At 42.2% G+C, this 21984-nt stretch overlaps 1 protein-coding gene across 2 annotated transcripts in view; it reads left to right on the top strand.

Annotated features, from left to right (window-relative positions):
* Positions 1-2333: 2333 nt before the first annotated feature.
* CSMD1 (CUB and Sushi multiple domains 1) overlaps positions 2334-21984 on the top strand; it is a 1153949-nt gene continuing 1134298 nt past the window's right edge. For both annotated transcript variants that reach the window (XM_068678424.1, XM_068678425.1), the window contains exon 1: positions 2334-3119. In XM_068678424.1, the coding sequence (XP_068534525.1) occupies positions 2828-3119 (292 nt within the window). In that variant the 5' untranslated portion in view covers positions 2334-2827. The remainder of the gene's footprint in view (positions 3120-21984) is intronic.

Below are 21984 nucleotides of genomic sequence, written 5' to 3' on the forward strand. Positions count from 1 at the left end.
GTCTATAGGGAATAGTGAGAAATATTGCCTCTGTTCAAACTCATAAATTCAGGGATTTTATGGTAGCACATTAGGTACTTAAAATACAATAGAGAGATTACAGTCATTAGGTTAGATCATCTTCTATAATTACTGTGTTTAGGTACCGCGGTTGCACGCTGAGATTGAGTCAGGTTGGTGGAAATTCCTCCAAGGCGATGCTTCCTGGAATGCCAAACTTCAGCTTCACAGTCATCTTCTGGCTCTTTGGAGGTTTGGCAAAGCTGCTTCCCACAGGGGTTGCAAAAGTCACTGTGACATCTACCTGAGTCTGTAGAGAGCCTGAGACAGTAACTGAGGGGTGTGTGCAGTCGTATTTATCACGGTAAGGTACTACCATAAGGGACAAGCGATAATGTGATAAAAGTGATAACAGGATAAAAGGCCAATGACGTTTATGTATATGGTTTACTGTTGTAGGTTGTAAGAAAGGAGTGAAGGGGTTCTGTTGCAGTGATAGTGATTATGGTGCCCAGTTATTTGGTCTTTTCTAGGTGCTATGAGGGGAAGAAATTGCCACTTTAACTCAGTAAGGAAGGAACCAGGTCCCAAAAGCTCAGTAAAGCCCAGAAAACCCTCAAAAGAATGGTGAGCCTCAGGAAACAGTAAATCTAACAAGGATGAGTCAAGACCATGAAAGCCCACATTATATCATGCTGGAGCTTCTGCAGAATCTGCTGTGAGCAGGATTAAACAGCAACATCTCAAATTAAGAGTGTTTACTTAAACAGCACAGCAAGAAATGGTACAAGCATTACTGTTTTCAACTAGACCCTGAGAGCCATAAATGAAGGTTTTTTATGACTTTTTAACTGCTCCAATAGACTATACAATGAAACAAAACTAAGAAGTGCTGCGTTCAGCTTTTGGGCCAGATACAACACCCCCCTCAAAAAAGCTCTTTTTAGAAATCTAAGCCTCAGACTAATGCAGACCAGAGAGGAAGAGTCTCAACTTAAGTTTTGTGACCAGTTCTGTCTTTCTCAGGGTCATCAGGAGTAAGCAGTAAATGGGGGATGTACATGGGTAGCCTGGGCAGCACTGAGGGGAATTCTGCATAGTGTCTTAGCTGTGTGATGTCTGGTACTAACAGGTATTAGCAACGCTTTACTTTCACGAACGCAAAGGTGAGTCCCCGAGGCATTTTTAAGACGGGGATGAGTAGTAAGGCCACATCCCTCCTCTGAAAGTGTTCTGGTCAAGCTCGGAAATGCCTTCGGTTGGGGACCTAAGGGGAAGAGCAGTGGGGAAAGGCAGGGAAGGCACGGAAGGAGAGAGCGGCAGGGAGGAAAAGCTCGCCACGAGATGGCAGCAATGCCACGTCTTTCTTGGCGTTTGCCTGGCCCTGGAGGTTTTTTTTTTTTTTTTTTTTTCCTTTTTTTTTGACTGAGAACCGCAACATTTATACATAAATACAAGCCTATTACAAAGTCAGCCTACCTCGTTCAGTGCCCATTCACCACCTTCTCGCAACTTACAAAGAGAAAACAACTTTGCATATTTCACCACGAAAGAAAACTCATCATAACTGAATAATTACAACCTTGAAACTACCTTTCCAAAGGTGTTTGCGTTTCTTCCCTTCCTATGAGCCTTTGTATTTTAATTACGTGTATAGGTAAGCATTAATTATGTAGTTAGGCCCAGTGCACAGTGGTGCTGGTGGCAAGCTTTGCAATTCTTGACGGGTCACAAGCCAGATTTGGGTGAATTTTTGTCTTTTTTCAGGCAGGCCTGGCACAGAAACTGCTGTTGGCAAAGGGCAGCACCTGCCAGAGCCATGAGCGCTGTTACAGGCCAGCTCTGGGCCACCGGCTCCTTTCCCCTGGGCACAAGCAAGCAACACTCGTGGGTTTGGGGTGATGCTGGGGAAGCCTCCGTCTGCATACTGCCATGAAAGGGGGTGGGTTTTTTGTTTTTTGGATTTTTTTTTTATTATTATTACTATTATTGAAAGGTTAGTTAATGGCAGAAATTCCTCTTGGCAACAGGAACCACAGGGAATGGCAACGGAAAGACAAAGAGCATTCCTCCAGGAGATGCTGGCTCCTCTCCTTCCCCTTGGGAAGAACAGCTCGCTCTGGGGAGCAGCTCGGAGGCACCCAACGGGGCACTCTGGGGACCCGGCAGCCTTTCTCCCTCCCGGGAAGTCGCGCTGGCCGGGGATTCCCGCACGCAGCACCTGCAAACCTGCCCGGGGGTGGCTGCGGACAGGGGACGGGGGGCACCTGGGCGGCGGCGGGGACTCGGGGGGGCTCCTTTATCCCCCGGGGGGCTCTCTGGAGGGGATTACCGGCAGCCACCCGGGGGCCCAACGGTGCCCGTGCCCGTGCGGGGCCACGGCCGGGGCGAGCGGGTGAGGTGTCGGCAGCCCCCGGGGGGGTCCGTGGGGGCTGGCCGGCGGTGCGGGGCGGCTGCGGGCTCGGCTGCGCAGCGCCGTCCCCTTCCCCTCTCGGTGGGAAGTGATGGTTGAGTCCGGCGGCGGCGGCGGCGGCGGCTGCTGCTGCTGCTTCTTCTCGTGTGGCTGGCAGGCTCTCCGCTGCGCTGCCTGCGCCGCTCTCGCCTCGATCCCTCCCTCTCCCCTCCTCCTCCTCCTCCTCCTCCTCTTCCTCGCACTCCCCGCAGCCTTCTCCCGCCGCCGCTCGCCCGGCTCTCCCCTCCGGCGGCCGTGGATGCCGCGCCGCCCGCCGCGCCTCCTCCCCAAGCCTCCCGTCCCCCGGGCGGCCGGCCGGCGGCGCCGGGGCTCCGCGGGTGCGGAGCGGCTCAGCCCCGGCGCGGAGCGGGACTGATGCTGGGAGCGGAGCGGAGCCAGCCGCCCGCGCAGTCCTGCAGGAGGCGTCGGGCGCTGCGCGGCGCTCGGGACCCGGAGCGCTCCTCTCCGCCTCTCCTCGCCCCGCCGGGGGGATTTGGCGCTGTCCTCAGCCCCGCCGCCGCTCGGAGGACGAGGGCGCAGCCGACAAGAGCCGCCGGGGGTTTTGGTGTGAGTGTGTGTGTGTGTGGAATAACTGCGGACATGACTGCGTGGAGGAAATTCAAGTCTCTGCTGGTTTTCTGCGCGGGGCTCCTCACTGCAGCTCAGGGTAAGATTGGGGTTTCTTGCATTAGGGTCTGCACCGGATTCGTGCGGGCTGTGGTTACGGCACCGATTCCCCCCGCTAACCGCTCGCATGGGCTCTGCCCTCTCGCCCCCAAGGTTCCTCGAGCCAGGGCTCCCATCTCCCTGCCTCCCTCCCTCCGTCTCCCCGTGTCCGCCGGTGCTCCCCGAGGGCTCGGTTCCCGGCCGCCGCCTCCCGCGGGGGGCACCGGCCCCGGGAGCCGGGCAGCGGCTGCTGCGGTGCCGGTGGGAGAGCCGCGAGCATCCAGCCTCCCCCTGGACAGCGCATCCAGCCCCCCCTGGGCAGCGCCGGAGTTTGCGAACACTTCGCTCTCCGCACACGCACCAACGGCACTCGCTGCCGTGCGAGGGACAGTCCCCGGGCTGGCAAGTTTGGCTCTCCCCGCCTCCCCTGCCTTCGCCGTGCTCGGGGGGGAGTGGGTGGCCGCCGAGAGCCGCCCCCGCCTTCGGCCGGCTCCGCTCCCCGCAAGTTGCGGGGAGGTGGGGATGCGGGGGGCCGGCGTCCCCCTCTCCGTGCCCGAGGGATGGGGGCTCCTCGCTGCTCGGCGAGGCGGGGAGCGTCTCCCACCCCCGGCTGGGTTTCTCCTTAAAATCAATGGGGTGGGAGGGAGGAGAAACGAGGGGGGTGACGGTAGAGAATTGGGTTACACAACTTCGGTGCTGGCCTCAGCCCCATCACTTGCCTCATCGCTGGAGACAACAACTTGCCCATTATTCACTTCGCCTCTCGTTAGCCCCGTGCTTTTTCTCGTGCTGGGAGAGGGATGCGAGTGCGTGTGTGCGGGAGCGAGCGAGGGAGGGAGGCAGAGAGGGAAGGAGGCTGGGAGGGAGAGAGGCTGCTCGCAGCCGAGCACCTGTCCCCGTTACAGCCTCTTCCCTCTCCCACCTCGCTCCCGGCTGTTCCTGCCTGCCTCCGGGAGGACGGGTCCCCTTGTGGTCTGTGCTATGCGAGGCTCCTTTAACCCTTCAAAGGCGCTTTGCATCGCTCCCACCATTTTATTTTTCTTTTTTTTTTTTTTTTTTTTTTTAATTTTCATTATTTCACTCGCCCTCTGCAGGGGGGAGGGAGGGGAGAAGGATGCGGGGCGAGCGGGGCGAGCCCACCGCGGCCCGGGCTGCGGGGTGAGGCTGCTGGAGCCCCTTTTTCTCCCCCGAGGCCGGGCTCCCGGGGGACAGTGCTGCAGGGTGCTCCCCCTTTTTGGCAGCCGGGATCCGCAGGGAGAGGCGGTGGAAGGCCGGCCCGGGCTGCCGGCAGCCGGTCGGGAGCTGTGCCCGGTCCGGGGAAGCTGCTGCGGCTCCGCACCGCGCCCCTGCCCAAATCCTGGCGCTGCCTCGCTTGGCCAGGCAGCGCCGCTCGGCTACCCCCGGCCCTGCTGTGGTCGCAGGGGGGGCTCAGCTCGGCTCGGCTCGGCTCAGCACAGCCCGGCTCAGCTTAACCCGGCTCGATTCAGTTCAGCCCGGCTCAGCTCAGCCCGGCTCCCGTTCTCTGAGCAACCCGCATCCCCTCTCCTCCCAACGGAGGGATGCTGCCCGGTGTCCTCGCCCTGCCCAAACTTCCAGCACCCGCCCCACTGCCTCCCTCCGACCCCCCCCCCCCCGACCCTCCCGGAGCTGCACCCGGCCACCCCCCGGCCCCGCCGGCTCCCGGGGCGGGCCGACACCCGCGGCTCATTTGTTAAATACACTGTGGCTGGTTCTGTCGTTTGACATTTAAGTGTTTTCTTTTCATGGCTGACAGCACATATGAAAAGCTGGAGGCTGGATCATGGTTATTCAGCGGAGATCCGACGTGTTTTGCTTACATACAAAGGCTTTGCCAGGAACACTCGGGCACTGCCTCTGATGCTGCTCTGCAGAATGTAATTATACCTCGCTTAATGTGGAGTAGCAACACACCTACTGAAAGGCTACAAACTGACTTAATATTGAAGTCAAACAACAGGTAGAAGGGGGAACCAGCGGGGACATTTGACATAATTATTTCTCATTTACCTTCCTGGGCAATTGAGCACAGGTATCTATATTTAGTCAAATGTAATCCTGAGGCTGAAATTACATTTGACGTTTAGAGAGTGAAAGAACTCCTTCCTTAGTAACGTGGAGAGCATGGGCTTTCAGGAGCACGTACAATTTTAATTAATAGATCCCCAAAACTCTTTGTTTTACCTGCCCCTTGGTAATCAAGTAATTCAGTAGTCACTGTGACAGGAATTCACAACATTTTGGGTTTGTTTGGGGGTTTTATGATTAAAAAAATAATAATGACAACAACAAAACATTGAATTTCTGGGGGTGTTGCCACACACTTTCGCTTATCTTTCAGTAAGGAAGAGGTGGGCTGATTTTCACGTTGTTCCTCATTATGAAACAAAATGTAAGCCCTCTGTGGCTGTGCAATTGTCTGTAACTTTTAAAGGAAAAAAGAAAGGACGAAAATGAACATACGCCATCGTTCCTTGTGGTAGACTTGAGGTTCATCTCTGTACATTTCTTTGGACTCGTTTCATCTGACTGAGGCATCTGAGTATTCTGGAAAACATTTGGGAGAACCTTCCTTGTATACTATGCTTTAAACATCAAGGGGAATTATCATGCAGTCCTTCAAAGGAACCACTTGCCCAGAAACTACCCCATCAGAGCAATTACACCTCAACAAGGCAAACGGCACTGTGCTCAGCTTTGCATGTTAAGATGGGCATGTTTATAGAGCCATTTGCTAATTCTAATAGGCTATATCCTCACAAAAGCAAATATAAAAACATCTTGATTTACTTGAAACACGTCTCTGCCTTTTTCCTTTTTTTGATAAAAAAAAAAATGCTACGGAAGAAATGGTAGATTTAAACCAAAATCAGACTAGAATTCAAGATAAAAGATGAAAATGCCTTTCTGCTGTGATCTGAGATCTGTGGACAATCTATTTTCAGTATAGGAACACAAATTGTGTAATTCTTTAAATCATCCCAGTATGTGTTTTGAAGATCATTTCCTGGACTTGTTAAGGTAGCCAGATATAACACCTTCACAGTCACCTAATTGCCTAAACAAAAACAAAAACAAAAACAAAAAAAGGGGGGGGGGGGGGGAGAGGGAGGGATAAGCAGGCTTTTTTTAATGGTACAACTTCAGAGGTATTATTCAGTTTAATGGAAATAGCAAAAGGAACACATCCCTGTTCCTAAATCAAATCCAGGCAGTGAAAGGACTCCTGCATCTATAGCTTAGCATTTTGTTGTTTAGAGTTTTTTTTTGTTTTTCTTTTTTGTTATTGCTGTTTTTTAGAAATGAAAACCAAAACATTTTATGCACCTTCTGTTTGCTGTTATCACTTTGTCAAAATAATTGTTGTGACTACATCATACAAAGTTCCCACTATGTTTAAGGCCTACTCTTGTTGAACTGCGAATGTTTCTCTCTTTTAAAGTCATGTATTTTCTCTCTCTCCATAGCAGTGTTTCTCAAACTGTGAAGCTGGTCCCTCTAGAGAGGCTCCATTCTCTTCCAGAGAAGGCTAAAGCAATTCTAGGGAAAATGAACTGAAAAAAAGAAAAAGAAAAAAAGAAAAAGGATCTTTTAAAGAACAGCAGAGCCAGGTGTTGAATACCCAGCTGAATACTAAACATTTTGTGGATGCATTCCTTACCCCATCTCCAGACCAGTGGGGAAATGGCCAGAGAAGGACAGAAAGCAGAACAGCCAGAATAACTCTGACCACATGATTAAGCTACATTTTAATGTAAAAAAGTACTTACTTTTTAGTAATTTGTATCTTTTCTGATTTTGCATTAAGATGTCTGTAACATTCTTAACTCTTTATAGAGTTATAGGAAGTAAGCAAAAATTAAATACAAAATAGTACAGAACATAGCAGAGCATAGCAGTTCAACAAAGGTTTCCCATTACAATCACTCCATACCAAGCCACCAATGCTACCAAGCCACCAATGAGATTTGAATTCCCATCACCAGCCAGTACCAAGGTTCCCAGTTTCTCTGTGAGTGGAGCAGGATATTGGTGTGAGGAGTTGGTGACAGCCTGCAAGGACGTGCAGGCATGAGCACGTGAACTTCAGGATGTAGCAAAATCTTCTGCGATCTGTAGATATAGGAAACATTATGTGGATTATGCCCTGCTTATTTTACTTACTGTCGTTCCCACAGCCCTCTACAGAGATATGCAAGATTTTGATCAGCCTTTTTTTTTTTTTTTCTGGGGGGGGTGGGGGGGGCAAAGAAGAGAGTGGATTTGATTTTTTTTTTTTTTTTTTCCCCCTGCAGAATTCTTTTTCTATGCAAACATGGAACCTAGCTCTTCATCTCTTTACTACTCATTATATAATTGTATCATTACATATGCATTGATGTATGCAAGTTTTTAAAAGACATCTACAGGACTACAGCCCCTGTACTATTTGAAGTCATTAAAACTTTGGCCTCACTGAATTAGAACCAATCTGAAACTTATGCTTATCTGTGAATATTTTAAACAGAAAACAATGCATCCAATATTTACTATTTACCCTAGAATGCATCCAATATTTACTATTTACCATAGAAAGGCTGAAAAAACGTAGGGACCACTGATTTCAACTTCTTGAATCCATTTCATCCATATGCTGTCACATTAAACTTCCGCTTGCAACCTTTCCTTGGAGAAGTAACTGCTTAATAATGTAGCTGTATAATGCCTCCAATGAAATTAAACATACTATTTAATTCATTTTGCTCAAATCTGTTTTAAGCCATCATGTCTCTTTGAACATGATGATGTTATTCTGCAAGTAAACATCTGTAGGTGTAAGTAGAGCTACCGCAGTATGGTGTTGGGTTCCTTGTAACCAGCAGGGGCTGCAGTGTCAAAAGGGGAATTGATGGTTTAACTGTAGCGGTGAATCAGTAGCATAAGTATTCACCATGATTTCTTCTTTAATTCAAGTATACAACTGGATTTCAGTCAGGGTTCCCAAATAAGAAGCTAGTCTCTAGTTACCCATGTGATTGCAAAATTAGGGAGATTCAAATGAGCTACATTGGATGTTCTTCCAATTTCTGCAGTGAGTAAAGAATGAGAATCATATGGAAATTCTCCTAATGGGTATGAATCAGTTTCTTTTACTTTACTTTTCTATGTCAGATGCAGTGTCCTTTAAAGCATTTTTATCAACCAGTAACTTTTGAAATTGGGAAAAAATGCCATTAATGCCTGAGGAAAGCTGCAAGATCTTACTTTGTCCTCACACATCTTTATTCTGGCTAGATGAAAGATTTCATTCAACTATATGACATTTCTATTGCATTCGGGAAAATCTACACTATATTTGTTATCAGCATTTCTCCATGGAATAACTGCTTAAACAAATTACTTGGATTATTGCTAGTGTTATATTGACACACAAAGGCAACATTCATCAGTTGCCTGCATTTAGTAATTGAATGGTAAATGGAAGCATGCATGCACTGAAAACTCTTACAAGAGTAATACTGCATCTTATTGCCAATAACAAGTATTACAAACATTTTTTTCTACATTTCTTACTCATTAAAAAGTGTGTGTGTGGGGGGGGGGGGAGAAGAGAGAGAGAATGACAACAGTTTCTTGCCATTTTTACCTGTTGGGCATATTCAGTTAAAAGAGCAAAGCAAGATTTAATCACTGTTATATTGCTCATGATTAACCAAAATTCCTCTTGATTAATCAGAATATTATCAACGATTTGCTTTTAGCAAAAGATAGGCAAAAAAATCACAATTCCTTGCAATTTAGTAACGTTCTAATTTCCAATATAACAATTAATCCCAGTTTGCTACAGCTTTATAATTTTAGATTCTGCATTTTAACACTGCATTAATGCATGTTCTGAAATAGTGATTCCACCTCTTTTAGTTTAATTTTTTGAGTCATCGGTGTCAAGGAAAAGGTAACCATGCACAGTTGTGTGACCCTATTCTGCTGCAGTTGAAACTGAAATTTCTATTGACTTTGGCAGTATCTGAATTGGCCACTTGTGAAAATATTGGTACTCTGAATAAGACAAATGCAGTAGATACTGTAGCAGAGTAGTAAATCCAGATCCCGTTTAATGATTTCTTGTGAGCATGCACTTCTGACAAAGAATGCATGAAAATCCATGAAACATCAAAAAAAAAAAGGGGGGGGGGGGAGGGAGGGGAGGACAGGATGGGACACAGTATATGAATCCAAGCAATCACCCCTGGTAATATTAAAGAGTTTACTTACTTAAAGGAGTAATTTCTTTTTAAACAATTTCTAGTATCTCAAAGTATGGCTTTATGTGACCTCTGCTTTGCTTCCTATTTTTTTTTTCTTTTTCTCAATTTTTTCCTCTTTTCCTTAAAGAAATTATGAAGGATGATATACAAAGAAACATAGTATCATTTTAGTCCTCGGATGTTTTATGTCTTTCCTACAGTATCCCACGGATACTGAAGTACAGAATCATGTTCCCTATTCATGTCTCCATTGTACAGTGGCTTTCTGAAAGAAATGTTTGCAGCACTGCAGCTGACAGAGGGGCTGAATAAATAATAATGGATAAAACTATGTGTGCAGTGTTTGTTTTGCAAACTGTTGCATAAAATATTGTCAGTGTTTTAACATTACCTTTTGCAGCACCTGCTTCATGCCCTATTCTCAGTTCAGTTTCAAGGTGATGACTTTTTAATGTAATTTTTGCAAAACATGAAATATTTCTTATTTCTTTTCTGAAAAAATTCCTTGTTTTTAATATAGACAGCTATTTCAACACCTATATTCAATTCCTTTATTGAAATGTTCTTACAGTTCGGTTGTTTCCAGCAGGCTTTTGACATTTGTCAGAGAGCAAATCTGGGGCTAGAGATACATCTTTTCCTCATCCTATGATTTCCAGATCAAATATAGCCAAGGTATAATACTTCATAATCATTATTTTCTTCCTTTGACTTGTGTTACTCACAATATTGAGTTCACATGCAAAAAAACCAAGAGAACACAAACATTGAAACTTTTTTTTTTGCCTACACTGCTGCTGAAACACTAGCAATGTGTAGTGCCTGAAGAGGCTGGAGACCACAAACAAGATGTTTTATTTTTTATATAGTGGTCCAGCAGTAGCTTGTGCACCTTCACTGTGCTTGCAATGTCTGTTGCTGAAACGGGTCAGGGAGATGGATTCTCTTTGCATAGTGTATCCAAAATATGTGAAAGAGAGCTTAGGTTTGCCTTTGAGCACTGTTCTTGAGGTAGAAGTTTCGTTTTAGGAGTGCACCAGGGCTCACTCTGATCTCATGGTGCGTATAAAATAGATGCCAAGGAATTTAGGATCCATACCAATCTGACAGTGTACAGCACAGCTGGAGGTGCAGGAAACATAGCAGTCATTTTGCCAGGGAGCAAGCCTCCAGATATTGCAGAAATATGTGTGAGTTTGGGGAACCTGCCTTGTACTGTACTTTAGAAAAAGTGCAGATGACAGTGACAACAAGAAAACAGGGAAGAGTGATGCTTTAAAAGGCATTACATAAGAAAATAAGCAGCAAATAGGATCATTTTGACCCATTGTTTCTCTTTTTATTTGTCCTGACTGTAGAGATTCTTGCGTAACACTGAAGTTTTTGAAGGGGACATTTTAATAAAATTAAAAAAAATGCAAAGTGTTTAACTTATTTTTAGACTAATTTTAAATGCTTCTGGTCATGAAACAAATGGTCATGACAAATCACTCTGTTCTCACTAATATCTGTGGGATATCAATGCAGAATCTGACTGCTTCCAAGTGACTAAGTACACTATTTTAGCCTTGCCCCAGCAGCCAGATTCTGTATTGGTATCCTGCTGATGTTTCTTATAATACATGGATTGAATCATACCGATCATTTTGTGGGGGAAAAAAAATGTTTTATTTTTCACTTTTAGAACCTTGGTACAATCAAGCATTTGGTAATATCACAGTCTGTGACCCTTTATATTTGCAGACATTCCTCTTGAGAAATTAAATAGATTTTCTTTATCTTAGCATGTAAATATCCTCAGCACACACCTTGACCCATTGTTTGCAGTGTCTCTCATGCTGAAGAATGTAGTGCTAATAGATTTTAAGAAATCAACAGTGGCAGCAGTAGTACCATTTTGATTATGGACTGTACTCAGCCATTTATACATTCTTTAAATATGAAACCTTTATAGGGGAAGCTTTATCATGATATTTATTTATAATACATGTTAATGTTGAAATTTCCCTAATTAATTAATTAATTAATTAATTTATTTATTTTTTCCAGGTACATAAGGTAGTTAATTTGAAACAGATCTGACAGTCTGTAGAGGTAAAGAATTCTGCTATGCAGAACTAGTTGTGATCTAGTGCTCAGTTGGATAGTTTGGATTGCCCATGAGTGACCTGATCCAAAGCCAGGGGAACTCACACACACGCATGCATGCATGCACATGTGCTCATAAACATACATGAACACACAAAAAAATCATTAATCATAATGGTCATTGAGTCTAGCCTTTGTTATAACCACACATCAAAAAGAGAAGTTACAGTAAAACATGGATGCTAGAACAAATCTAATTCTAACAGGAATACAAAGAATTTGAACTCTTTATTGTTATTACTAATAAGAAATGTTATGCAAATAAACACAGAAACATCATTTACATTGAAGATACATGTTGCCTCAGAATTTTTGACCTAGCTGAAGTATATCTCACTCCGCTGGTTTTCAGTGGTTATATAATTTATTTGTTTCTGAGGAGAGATTAACCTTTAATTGCTTTCTTTAGCAACATTTAGTAAACAGACTGATAGCATGGAGATGATCTATGCAAACAGCAAAGAAGGATTTCTTCAACTCATGTTGCCATGACAATTTAGATTTTCCCTGTCAACTCTAGAGAAGCTCTGAAGTCATTTCTTTAAAGCAATGAATCAGGGAATATTTTGGAAAATGAAGTTGCCAGTGTAGTATCATTTAGCACAGTGAAGAGCCTAACCCAAAGGATCTGAAAATCTGCAAACAGGAACTATTGTAAAAAATATAACATCATGAAATCCTCTGCATGGATCTCAGTTGATTTACACCAGTAGAGAAGCTTACTTCAGATGCATTATTGAGTGATTTACATTTCTTTTATTAGCTATGTGATAATAATAAATAGTCATCATAGAAACAATAACAGATAATTAAGAGTGGAGAAGCCAGCTTATAGTTTTCGTTTTGATCTTCATGACAATATATTATCTTGCAGCTATTTTGAAGAAATTAGATTATAGAGGGATTATAGAACAAAGAAGGACTAATCATTTTATTTCTTTTACAGTTCCAATTATAAAATTAGTTCAATGAACGACAAACAGAATCAACAGGTTACATACCTAAAATGCTATCAATGATACTTGCCACATAAAATATATTACTAATCAAACTTTCACCTTTTGATTTACTTCACAGGAAATAAATTGTTTTGAAAATAAGTAAAACTACTCCAAATTACTTTAATTTGCTTCTCATGGAAATAAATTATTGTCTTAAAGAGATACTTCACAGGTTTATGTTAGCAGCGAGGGAAACATGGTAAAAGAAATGAAGATAAAGTGAAGTGCTGTTTCTACTGGGAAAATAAGTTTATCTGTATATAAGACAAGAAAAGTAGCTCAGTAATAGTTTTATTTTTAAAAAGTTCATGGCAGATGATGGCTACTGAGTTGGTGTAGTTTGTTTACTGCTTTTGCAATGGCTTTGAGATGAGTCATATCACATTAGAAGGAAAATTGAGAAGTTGTTTTGTCAAAGCAAATTCAGTTTTCCCCTTCCTTCCTTCCTTCCTTCCTTCCTTCCTTCCTTCCTTCCTTCCTTCCTTCCTTCCTTCCTTCCTTCCTTCCTTCCTTCCTTCCTTCCTTCCTTCCTTCCTTCCTTCCTTCCTTCCTTCCTTCCTTCCTTCCTTCCTTCCTTCCTTCCTTCCTTCCTTCCTTCCTTCTCTCTTGCTTTCTTGCTTTTTTCATATATAACCAAATCATTAGTTCTTTTTAAACAGAAATGCTTAATTGTTAGTTTTAGTGTTGATACCCATTGTGTCCATAAATCCAAGTTCCCTTTGCTGGGAATTGTGTATTTAGGTCTTTAATTTCTGTATACCAGATAAAGTGAGATAGGGTCTCCATTTAGTTAGCCTCATGCATCTTCTTTAAAGTACAAGCCATTTTATTGTCAAGCTAATTTGGACCAGAATAATTTCAAACATGGTTTTCAAACATGTTTTTTTCCAAGTCTTTCTATCCCCTTGTGTTCAGAGAGGGAGTTCACTGAATAAGGACCACAAAGACGGGACCTCAAGAGTTCATGGTGTAGAGAAATCTTTACTTCTGTCTGATTTCCTTATTGGCTTTATCACTGCACTTTACTGGTAATGCATCTCAGTGTACCCTCAGTGTTAAAGTAAAGTGGTACTTACTTATATGAATATTTGATAAAGAAACAGACTTCTGGATGGCATACACTTACGATACATCACATCATACCCATTCAGCATGAAAAGCAATCCTCTTCTTCCAAAATATCTGATGGAAGAAGAGACCCATTTGTTGAATAAAAGAACACGTACATATGTAACCACAAAAGCACCTGTCTGAGCTCATTTTACCTGCAAAACAAGTTGTAGGTAATTTTCAAGGGAAATGGAAAGAGAGCAGAAGGTAATGTTTATTGTCAAGCAGCTAGATTTGCAGATATCTTTATTTTTATTTTATTTTCACTTTATTTTCATGAGTGCCAAGTATCTGAAGTTCCCACTGGCTCAAGAGACAACTGCAGATCTCAGCATTTCTGAACCTCAAGGAATTTGTTCTGTACTTAATTTTGTACTTGAGAATTACCATAATCTGAAGGTAATGTGGTGCTGTGTAAAAAAAAAAAAAAAAATAAAAAAAAATATACAGCGGTGTACACCATTAACTTCTGTTATCTGTTATCTTCCAGGTAGTATCTGAATTAAATAAAGTTTCCAAGTATAGAGTCATTTTAGTTTGTTTGTTTGTTTTGTTGTTGTTATTATTTAGTAATTGAGTCTTCCTAAAGGGAAGTTGTGGTTTGTTTTTCTTTAAAACTGTTCTACTTAAGCATTTCTGTATTTAAAAAGTCACCTGGATCTGATGTACCCAGGAACAAAATGTTTGTGATTGCAGAGCAAACATTAAAAGCAGCAACAAATCAAATTTTGGAGTGACGCCAACTCATAGTCTATTGGCTATATTGGTTAATGGAGGCTGTTGTCCTGGCCCCAAATTAAAAACAATCAGTTCCACCTCCACTTTATTACTTATGCAGGTATTCATCATTTTTACGTTCATCCCAAACTGATGGTAACTAATTGCAGTTCTTTGGGGCTCCATTTATCTTTCTAAGAAGCAGACCATTCGTAAGGGGTGATGCAGTACTTTACAGCTCTGGTGGAAAAAAGTCTTCACAGTTTTAGCGCTTTAGGATAGGCACCAAACTCCATTTCATATTATCATGCATCTCTCTGCAGACCGTATTTGCAGGATGGATAGGTTTGTGCAAATGTTTTGAATGTACTTTGTCACACAGCACCAGTACATTCAGATAGTTTTGCAAAACAGAAGCATTTTGTACAACAGTCTCAACAGTACCCTGCTTTGCAGAGCTACTCAGTGACACTGCTATTGTCTACGTACTACCCAAAAAGGGCGATGTCCATGGGGATCATGTCCCCTGGGGGGAAAAAATCAATTAAAAAAGAAACTACTCTTTGCCACTGGAAAGATAATGTACTGCCCACTGTGAGGAAATAAGCTATGGTGGTGACAGTGACTGCGTCAGGTGAGGGATGGGCATTCAGCACAGAGGACAGCATGGGCAGCCGATGGAAATTGTAGTATTTCATTGACACACTCTCCAATAACACCACTGAGGAAGATAAGCTATCTCAAAAAAGAAGTTACACATGAAAAAGTGTGACAGAATGTAATGGGGATTTCAGTCAGGATATTTTTTTATTTTTTTTTAATCAATCCTTACACTTGTCATTTGCTGTCTTCCACTCAATATTTTTTTAGGATATTTTACTTATGATTATATTTATTCCTTAAGTAATTGTTCATTATACGTATACTGTAATCACAGTCAGTTTGTTTTATAGTAAATCATAGTATATAGGACCTCATCACACAAAGTATTGTATGAGCATAGAGGAAGAGAAATGGACATTTATAGCATTGTGAAAGGAACCTTAACTCTGAAGAATGTTGTTTCCAGAACGACCAAATTCAAGCAAAAGAATTCTTCTAAGTTTCAGAATTCATCTGAAATTAGTGGTCACAGTGACTGTCTTTTCTTCCAAAATTTAGTCCACTGCAGCTTCACGCCAGGCATGGTGGTCCAGTTGCTGGGCTGGCACACAGGTTTTACACTGACATGCTGATAACATTGGCACTAGCAATGGCACCGTCAAATTTGCAACATTAAATACTATTTGTCATTTGCTTCCTCTTATTGTTTCTTTAAAATTTCCATCTGCAGACCTTATCCTTCTAATTTCTGTCATTCTGTAGTGTGAGACACAGACTTTGTTACGCTTCAAAGTGGCTGTTCAGTGTTCTCAGGGAGAAAAGCACCTAGGGCATCTGTGATGACCTGTGCACTTTGAGCAACCAGTATAGAGGCTAAACATGGGTACAGGGCACCCTTAGTCCTGAAGAACTAAGTCAGAGACATAAAGTGTGACCAGATTTTGTGCAAGTCCCATGAATTTTGTTAAGTTTCAGTCTTTAAAATAATTATATATATATATATATTTTTTTGTTAAGTTTCAGTCTTTAAGTGTCAGTATTTAAAAATGCAAAAAATGTCGCATCACATCAGACCAGAATATCCAGTGTCTGACAATGCCCATTAGCAAATGCACAGAAAAACTTGCAGGAAATATGATATATAGACAGCTTTATATTAGCAGCCTCTGGCCAGTTTAGGGAAGTCTTAGCCAGAGGTTGCATCTATGTTCAACATCCATCAATAAATTTAACCTTCACAAATCTGTTCTTGAACCTATTCATAATTCAGAATAACACAGTATTTTCTGACAACCTGCTTTACAATTTAATTCCTACTGTGTGGAAAAGCACTGCATTTTGCTTGTTTTGAAGCTTCTACCTCCTCATTTCCCTGAGCACTTCCATCTGTTTGGAAATGCTTCACCCTGCATAGAGCTTTGTGTCTGATAGATACGAAGGGGTGACTTGAATCTGTAAATTACATACTTTTCCCATGTACACCTAAAAATTCTGTATGGACACTTATGTTAATTAACTCCAAGTGATACTGATATATGATTCCCAAATGCATTTTTCATAATTTTTAATGATCATAGTGTTGTAGTCAATGCTGCTGATCCACTTAAAAAATAGCTTGTATTTTATTATAAACAGCCACTTCTGTCTATCCTACTGTCTCATTACCTACTTTTTATTCTCATCAGTGATTTTGATTATTTGCTTTCCAATAAATAGTAAAGACACTACACTGTGACCATCTGAATGACAATGAAGTTTAACATTTTGCCCAGAGATTTCTGGAGTGACAGAAGAGAAAATATTTAGAAAATTAAGTCCAGGTAAGGACTTAATACAGCAAACCAGTTGATTAGTGATCTGCTCTCTTACTGACACCAACTTCCATGGAGTGTGTTAGTACCTCATCTGCAATTTAAAGTACACTGTATAGCAGCTTTCTATTGCATTAATTCATGCCATAATTTGCCCCTCTGTGGTCAGCCAGTCCAAGTCATTGGATGTATTGCTCGTCACAAGTCATACCTTGACAATATTTTCTTTCCTGGGACAATAAGAAGTAAAAAGCCTGGTAAAAACTGTTGGGAGTTCTGACAAAGTATAATGATGGGACCTGGTGGAGGATTTGGTTTCTGAGGAAATTAGGTAAGGCAATGGACTGGCTTTGGAAAACACCACAAAATCCCTGTTGGAAAAAGTTTGGGAAGATGTCCATTGTACTGAGAACCCTGAAACCATGTCATCTTTCTAAATTAACCAGTTTTCATCCTCCTACCCGAAGACCCGTATTTAGAACAAATTTGCAAAATTAAAAAATAACATTGAGTATTCTGCTCCTAGATAGAGGATAATCACGATTTTACAAACAATACTCTGTGATATCCAATCTATAGGTTTCTGCTTTTAGCTTCATGATGGAAACTTTGTCACCGTCTGAAAGAGAATTGTTTCCCTTGCTTTCTAGTACAGCAGCCTTCCTACAAACATTGAAAGTGGCTCCAAATAGATTATAAATAGTCTGCCCTTCCCCTTTATTCTGCCTCCACCTCTTAGTAACATATGTAGAAAAGCCTAACATGTAATAAAACCAAAACAAAGCAATAGAAATACATATGTTTTTAAAAAATGCTTAACTGACCATTCTGAACTACTGTTCAGAATGAGACACAGAAGAAACCAGAATCTCATTAATGTTAGCAAATCTCCCATGACTGTTCTTGCTCCTTCTTTCTGAAAGGCTCTACTTAATTTTCATAGCAGAAAGTTCTGAGTATTTCTTGATAGAGTCTATTTGGGAAAGGAAGGCATTAATTACTCCTGGCCTGTGCAAACAAAATAATTGCTTAGCTTTTGAGAGCTGACAAGAACACACGTTTTAGAGAGGTAAGTGGAAAAGGACTAAATCTGAAGAAGATGTAATGTATCTGATGCACCGCATTCTAAATTTCCAGTGAAATGTGGGAAAGATTCTTTGTTGAACAGGACTGTTTTCATGGAATACCATAACTATTTTAAAGCAAGTTATGCTTTCTGCTTGGTTAGAAAAATAAATAAATAAATAAACATTTATTACGATGAAAAAATGCAAAAATACCTAAAGATTACGATCAAAACAAGATTAAGTTTGCAAACACATACCATATTTAGTTAGAAAGAATACTGGGTTTGCCTAGCAAGGTTTTGATAGGGGAACTCTGCAGGGGTGGCCTCTGTGAGCAGAGCCCAGCAGCTGCCCCATGCCAGATCAGAGCCAGCTCCAGTCAGCTCCAAAAGGTACAAGATGGGAAGTGATGCTGGGTGGGCCTCTGGGAGAGCAGATTGAAGAAATGGGAAAAAACAAACAAACAAATAAACAAACAAACAAAAAAAACAACCCTGCGGTTTGACAGCAGCTGGGAGAGTGGGGAGTGAGAAGAAGCCCTGCAGACCCCAAGGTCAATGCAGAAGGAGGGCAGGAGGTGCTCCAGGCACACAGCAGCAGTTCCCCTGCAGCCTGTGGAGAGGCCCCTGGTGGAGCAGGCTGTCCCCCTGCAGCCCATGTGTCCCACAAGGAGCAGATCTCCATGCTGCAACCTGTGAAGGAGCCCATGGTGGAGCAGGTGGATGTGGCCTGGAGAAGGCTGCAGCCCATGGAAAGCCCCCACACGAGCAGGCCATAGGCCGGAGCTGCAGCCCGTGGAGAGGAGCCCACGTAAGAGCAGGGGTCTGGGGTGAGCTGCCGCCCATGGGGGACCCGTGCTGGAGCAGTTTGCTCCTGGGGTATGGATCCCATGGTACAGAGCCATGTGGGAGCAGTTCTTGAAGAGCTGCTGCTTGTGGGCAGCCCCCTCAGGATCAGTTCAGGAAGGACAACATCCCGTGAAAGGGACCCCGCGTGGAGCAGGGGCAGAGAGCAACCATGAAGGAACATTGGAGATGAAGCATCAAGGTCTGAACGCAGCCCCCCATTCCCTGTTCCCCTGCACTGCTCAGGGGAAGGAGGTGGAAGAGAGTGGATTAGATGGTGGTGGGGTGTTTATAGTTTTCTTTTAGTTCTCACTGTTCTAGTCTGTTAGTAATAGGCAATAAGTTGCATTAATCTTCCTATGCTGAGTCTGTTTTGCCCATGATGATAATTGTTGAGTGATCTCCCTTTCTTTATCTCAACCCTTGAGCCCTTTCCATCATATTTTCTCCCTCTCTTCCTTTGAGGAGGGGGAGTGACAGAGTGGTTGTGGTAAAGTTCTGCTGTCCATCAGGGTGAAATCACCAGAGAAAGTAATAACTCATTTTAGGTCACAACAGTTTAATGCTTGTTTAGGTCTGTTATCACAATTTATGCAATCCTGTGTTTAAATATTAAGTTTGCCTCTTTTAAGAATTGTTCCCTATACCATATGAAAAAGGTCCATATAGAGTATCTCATATCACTTTTATCAAAGGATCAGATAGCATGTGCAGTTGGTTTCATGAATTAGTACAATGTTTTTTCTTCAGAGAAAATTATGGAAAGAGATTTTGTTGATAAGATATAACATTTCTTACTGTTATGTTGGTGGGTGGCATAATCATTCAATATCTGTCTTTTCTTCTTTCTGCCTAGGACACTATCGGTTAGTATACCAATATGTACCTGAAAAAATCAGGTATAATGTAATATATTTAGGTATAGTATACCTGAAATTTTGCAGAAAATAAAAACCTTCTGATTATTCAAATGCAATATAATATAACAGTAATTCAAAAGCTCTATCTGAGATGTGCTGAATTCTTCAGTTCCTAATTAATTTCACAGATGTTGAGGACATTTGGCACCAAAGAAATACACAGAAGAATTTTATCATCAAGGTCTCCTTTACTGGGAAAGTATTTACATCTAGTACTTAAATTACTGAACTACCACTCAACAGCTAATTTTAAACCCAGAAGCACCCAGATTTACACACACCTTTTTTTTTTTTTTTTTTTTTTTTTTTTTTTTTTTTTTTTCATTAGAAATTTTCTTTTGAATATAAAATTGCATTTCTGGGCATTCTCAGAATGCTTGCATCCTGTCAGTTTGTATAGGACTGTTATTGAACAGTCATTGGAATCTCCAATATAGATGTCCTTCCATAAGGATAAAACTACTAGGCTTTCTTTAAGAACACTTGCCAACTTGGGCCTTACATGAGATATTCACGGGGGAGGAACTGCTGCCCTCTCATTTTCCCACAGTAGAGAGAGTAATTTAACAGTTGGAGCACTTAGCTAGATTGTGAAAAAATCTACATTTTGCTTCATCTTCCCTCAAAAAGTTACAGCCTGTCTCATCCTTGTTTTCAGGCATAAGCTGTGACTGCCCTAGGCTCTCCCCAGTTGGTGCTGTGAAGGTTTCCTATTAAAGTTTCCTTTGGAGGTAGAAGGCTTGGTTTCCAAACCTTTCTTAAAGGAACTTGTATTAAAAAACCTGCCTAAACAGTAGACGGACACCTACTGGTCCCCTCTTACATAGAGAGCATTAGTCGCCACATCAGAGTTGTGCTCCCAGTTAGATTTCTGTATTGCTTAGTAAATATTCAATTACTCTGTGAGAGGTGGCACTGTAAATAGGCAACCTGGAATACTGCTCTGAGGTTCATTTGTCAGGAAACATCTAAAAGGTAGATTGCACCCCATTTCAGGAAATAACCAAAAGCTTTTTATGAGTAAGGTCTTAACAAGTTAGTCCCTTCAAGTAAAGGTTACAAAGAATTCTCACAAAAGAGAGGTGCGCTGTTATCAGGAGGACTGTTTGATTCTGTCCTGCAGTTCATATCTATTGAAGACCTAGGCAACTTTTTTTCTTTTAATCTTGCACAAAGTTGCAGCACCATTTGACTAATGAGGTATCTGTCACATCTCCACTGACATCATCAGTGAGATGATGAAAATTTAGGTCTAGGTGTAACACACCCAAGTATTTGTCTGAAGTTACCAGTTACCAGTTACCATAGTAATGAATATAGTATAAATACGTTTGTGTACTTGTGTCTGAGAGAGACACACACATAATTGCAGCCATTTGAATCTATTGTGGAGGTAGTCCTGTAGTTGCCTTTCATCATTATTCTTCAAGTTTTGCCCATTTTTCTAATCATGTTAAAAACATTCCCTTTTTTTTAATGGATGCAGTATTCAGGCAAGCTGCTGCCACACAGGAAGATATGTCTGAAATACTTTGTCCCAGCCCACTGAAGTTCTGCAGTTCAAGCCCATGACCTTGAACTTCAACCAGGGATTTCTGATATACAGGAGTGATGTGCTGGCAGTGTATTGCATTGCTTATCAGCTTCAACATTACATGGGTTTTCACCTCAAGGCACAGGAAGTCACGGTAATTGAGACTGGAGGTCACAGATGTGTAAATTTATCACAAAGTCCATTTCCCCCAGGATGACACATTGCATCTTGGTTCCAAGTAAGTGGAGGAATGCATTTGTAACAGCTTTTGATAGCTATCCCACTGCACTAAGGATTAGAGCAGCCTGAAAAGCTCATCTCAACCTCCATGAATGCATAGTGAACAAAGTATTTTGAATTTTACTGCTCTCTGCTTACAACAGTAGCTTTCTTCCTTTTACTATGTGTGATAAAATAACACACAGAAGGGGGGGGGGGGGGGGAAAGCATGAAGGAAGCTCTTCCTGTGATTTTTGTTTTCCTCATCAAAACCAGTTCTGAAAACATACTTTAAAACAGCTAGTGAAGAACTCAGAAGGACTAAAAGGCTATTTATTGACAGAATTAAGAACAGATCTGTCTAGGAATGATTTTTGCTGATAGAAAAAAAAAAGGCAATAAAATCTTTCTTCAAAAAAGATTATAGGCAGTCCAAGAAACTCTAAATGAATGAATTTAACAAGAGTTGTGGGGAAAATTAAACTACCATAAGGAAGTGTGAAAGAACAGCTTGAAAATCAGTTTGATTAAGGATAACCAGCATAGATTCAGGCAGGGGAGGTCATGCTTAACTAACCTGCTGGAGTTCTTTGAAGATATTGCTGCCACTGTAGATAAGGGAAAT

Source organism: Anas acuta, chromosome 3, assembly GCF_963932015.1.
Source record: "Anas acuta chromosome 3, bAnaAcu1.1, whole genome shotgun sequence".
NCBI classification, from domain to species: Eukaryota; Metazoa; Chordata; class Aves; order Anseriformes; family Anatidae; genus Anas; species Anas acuta.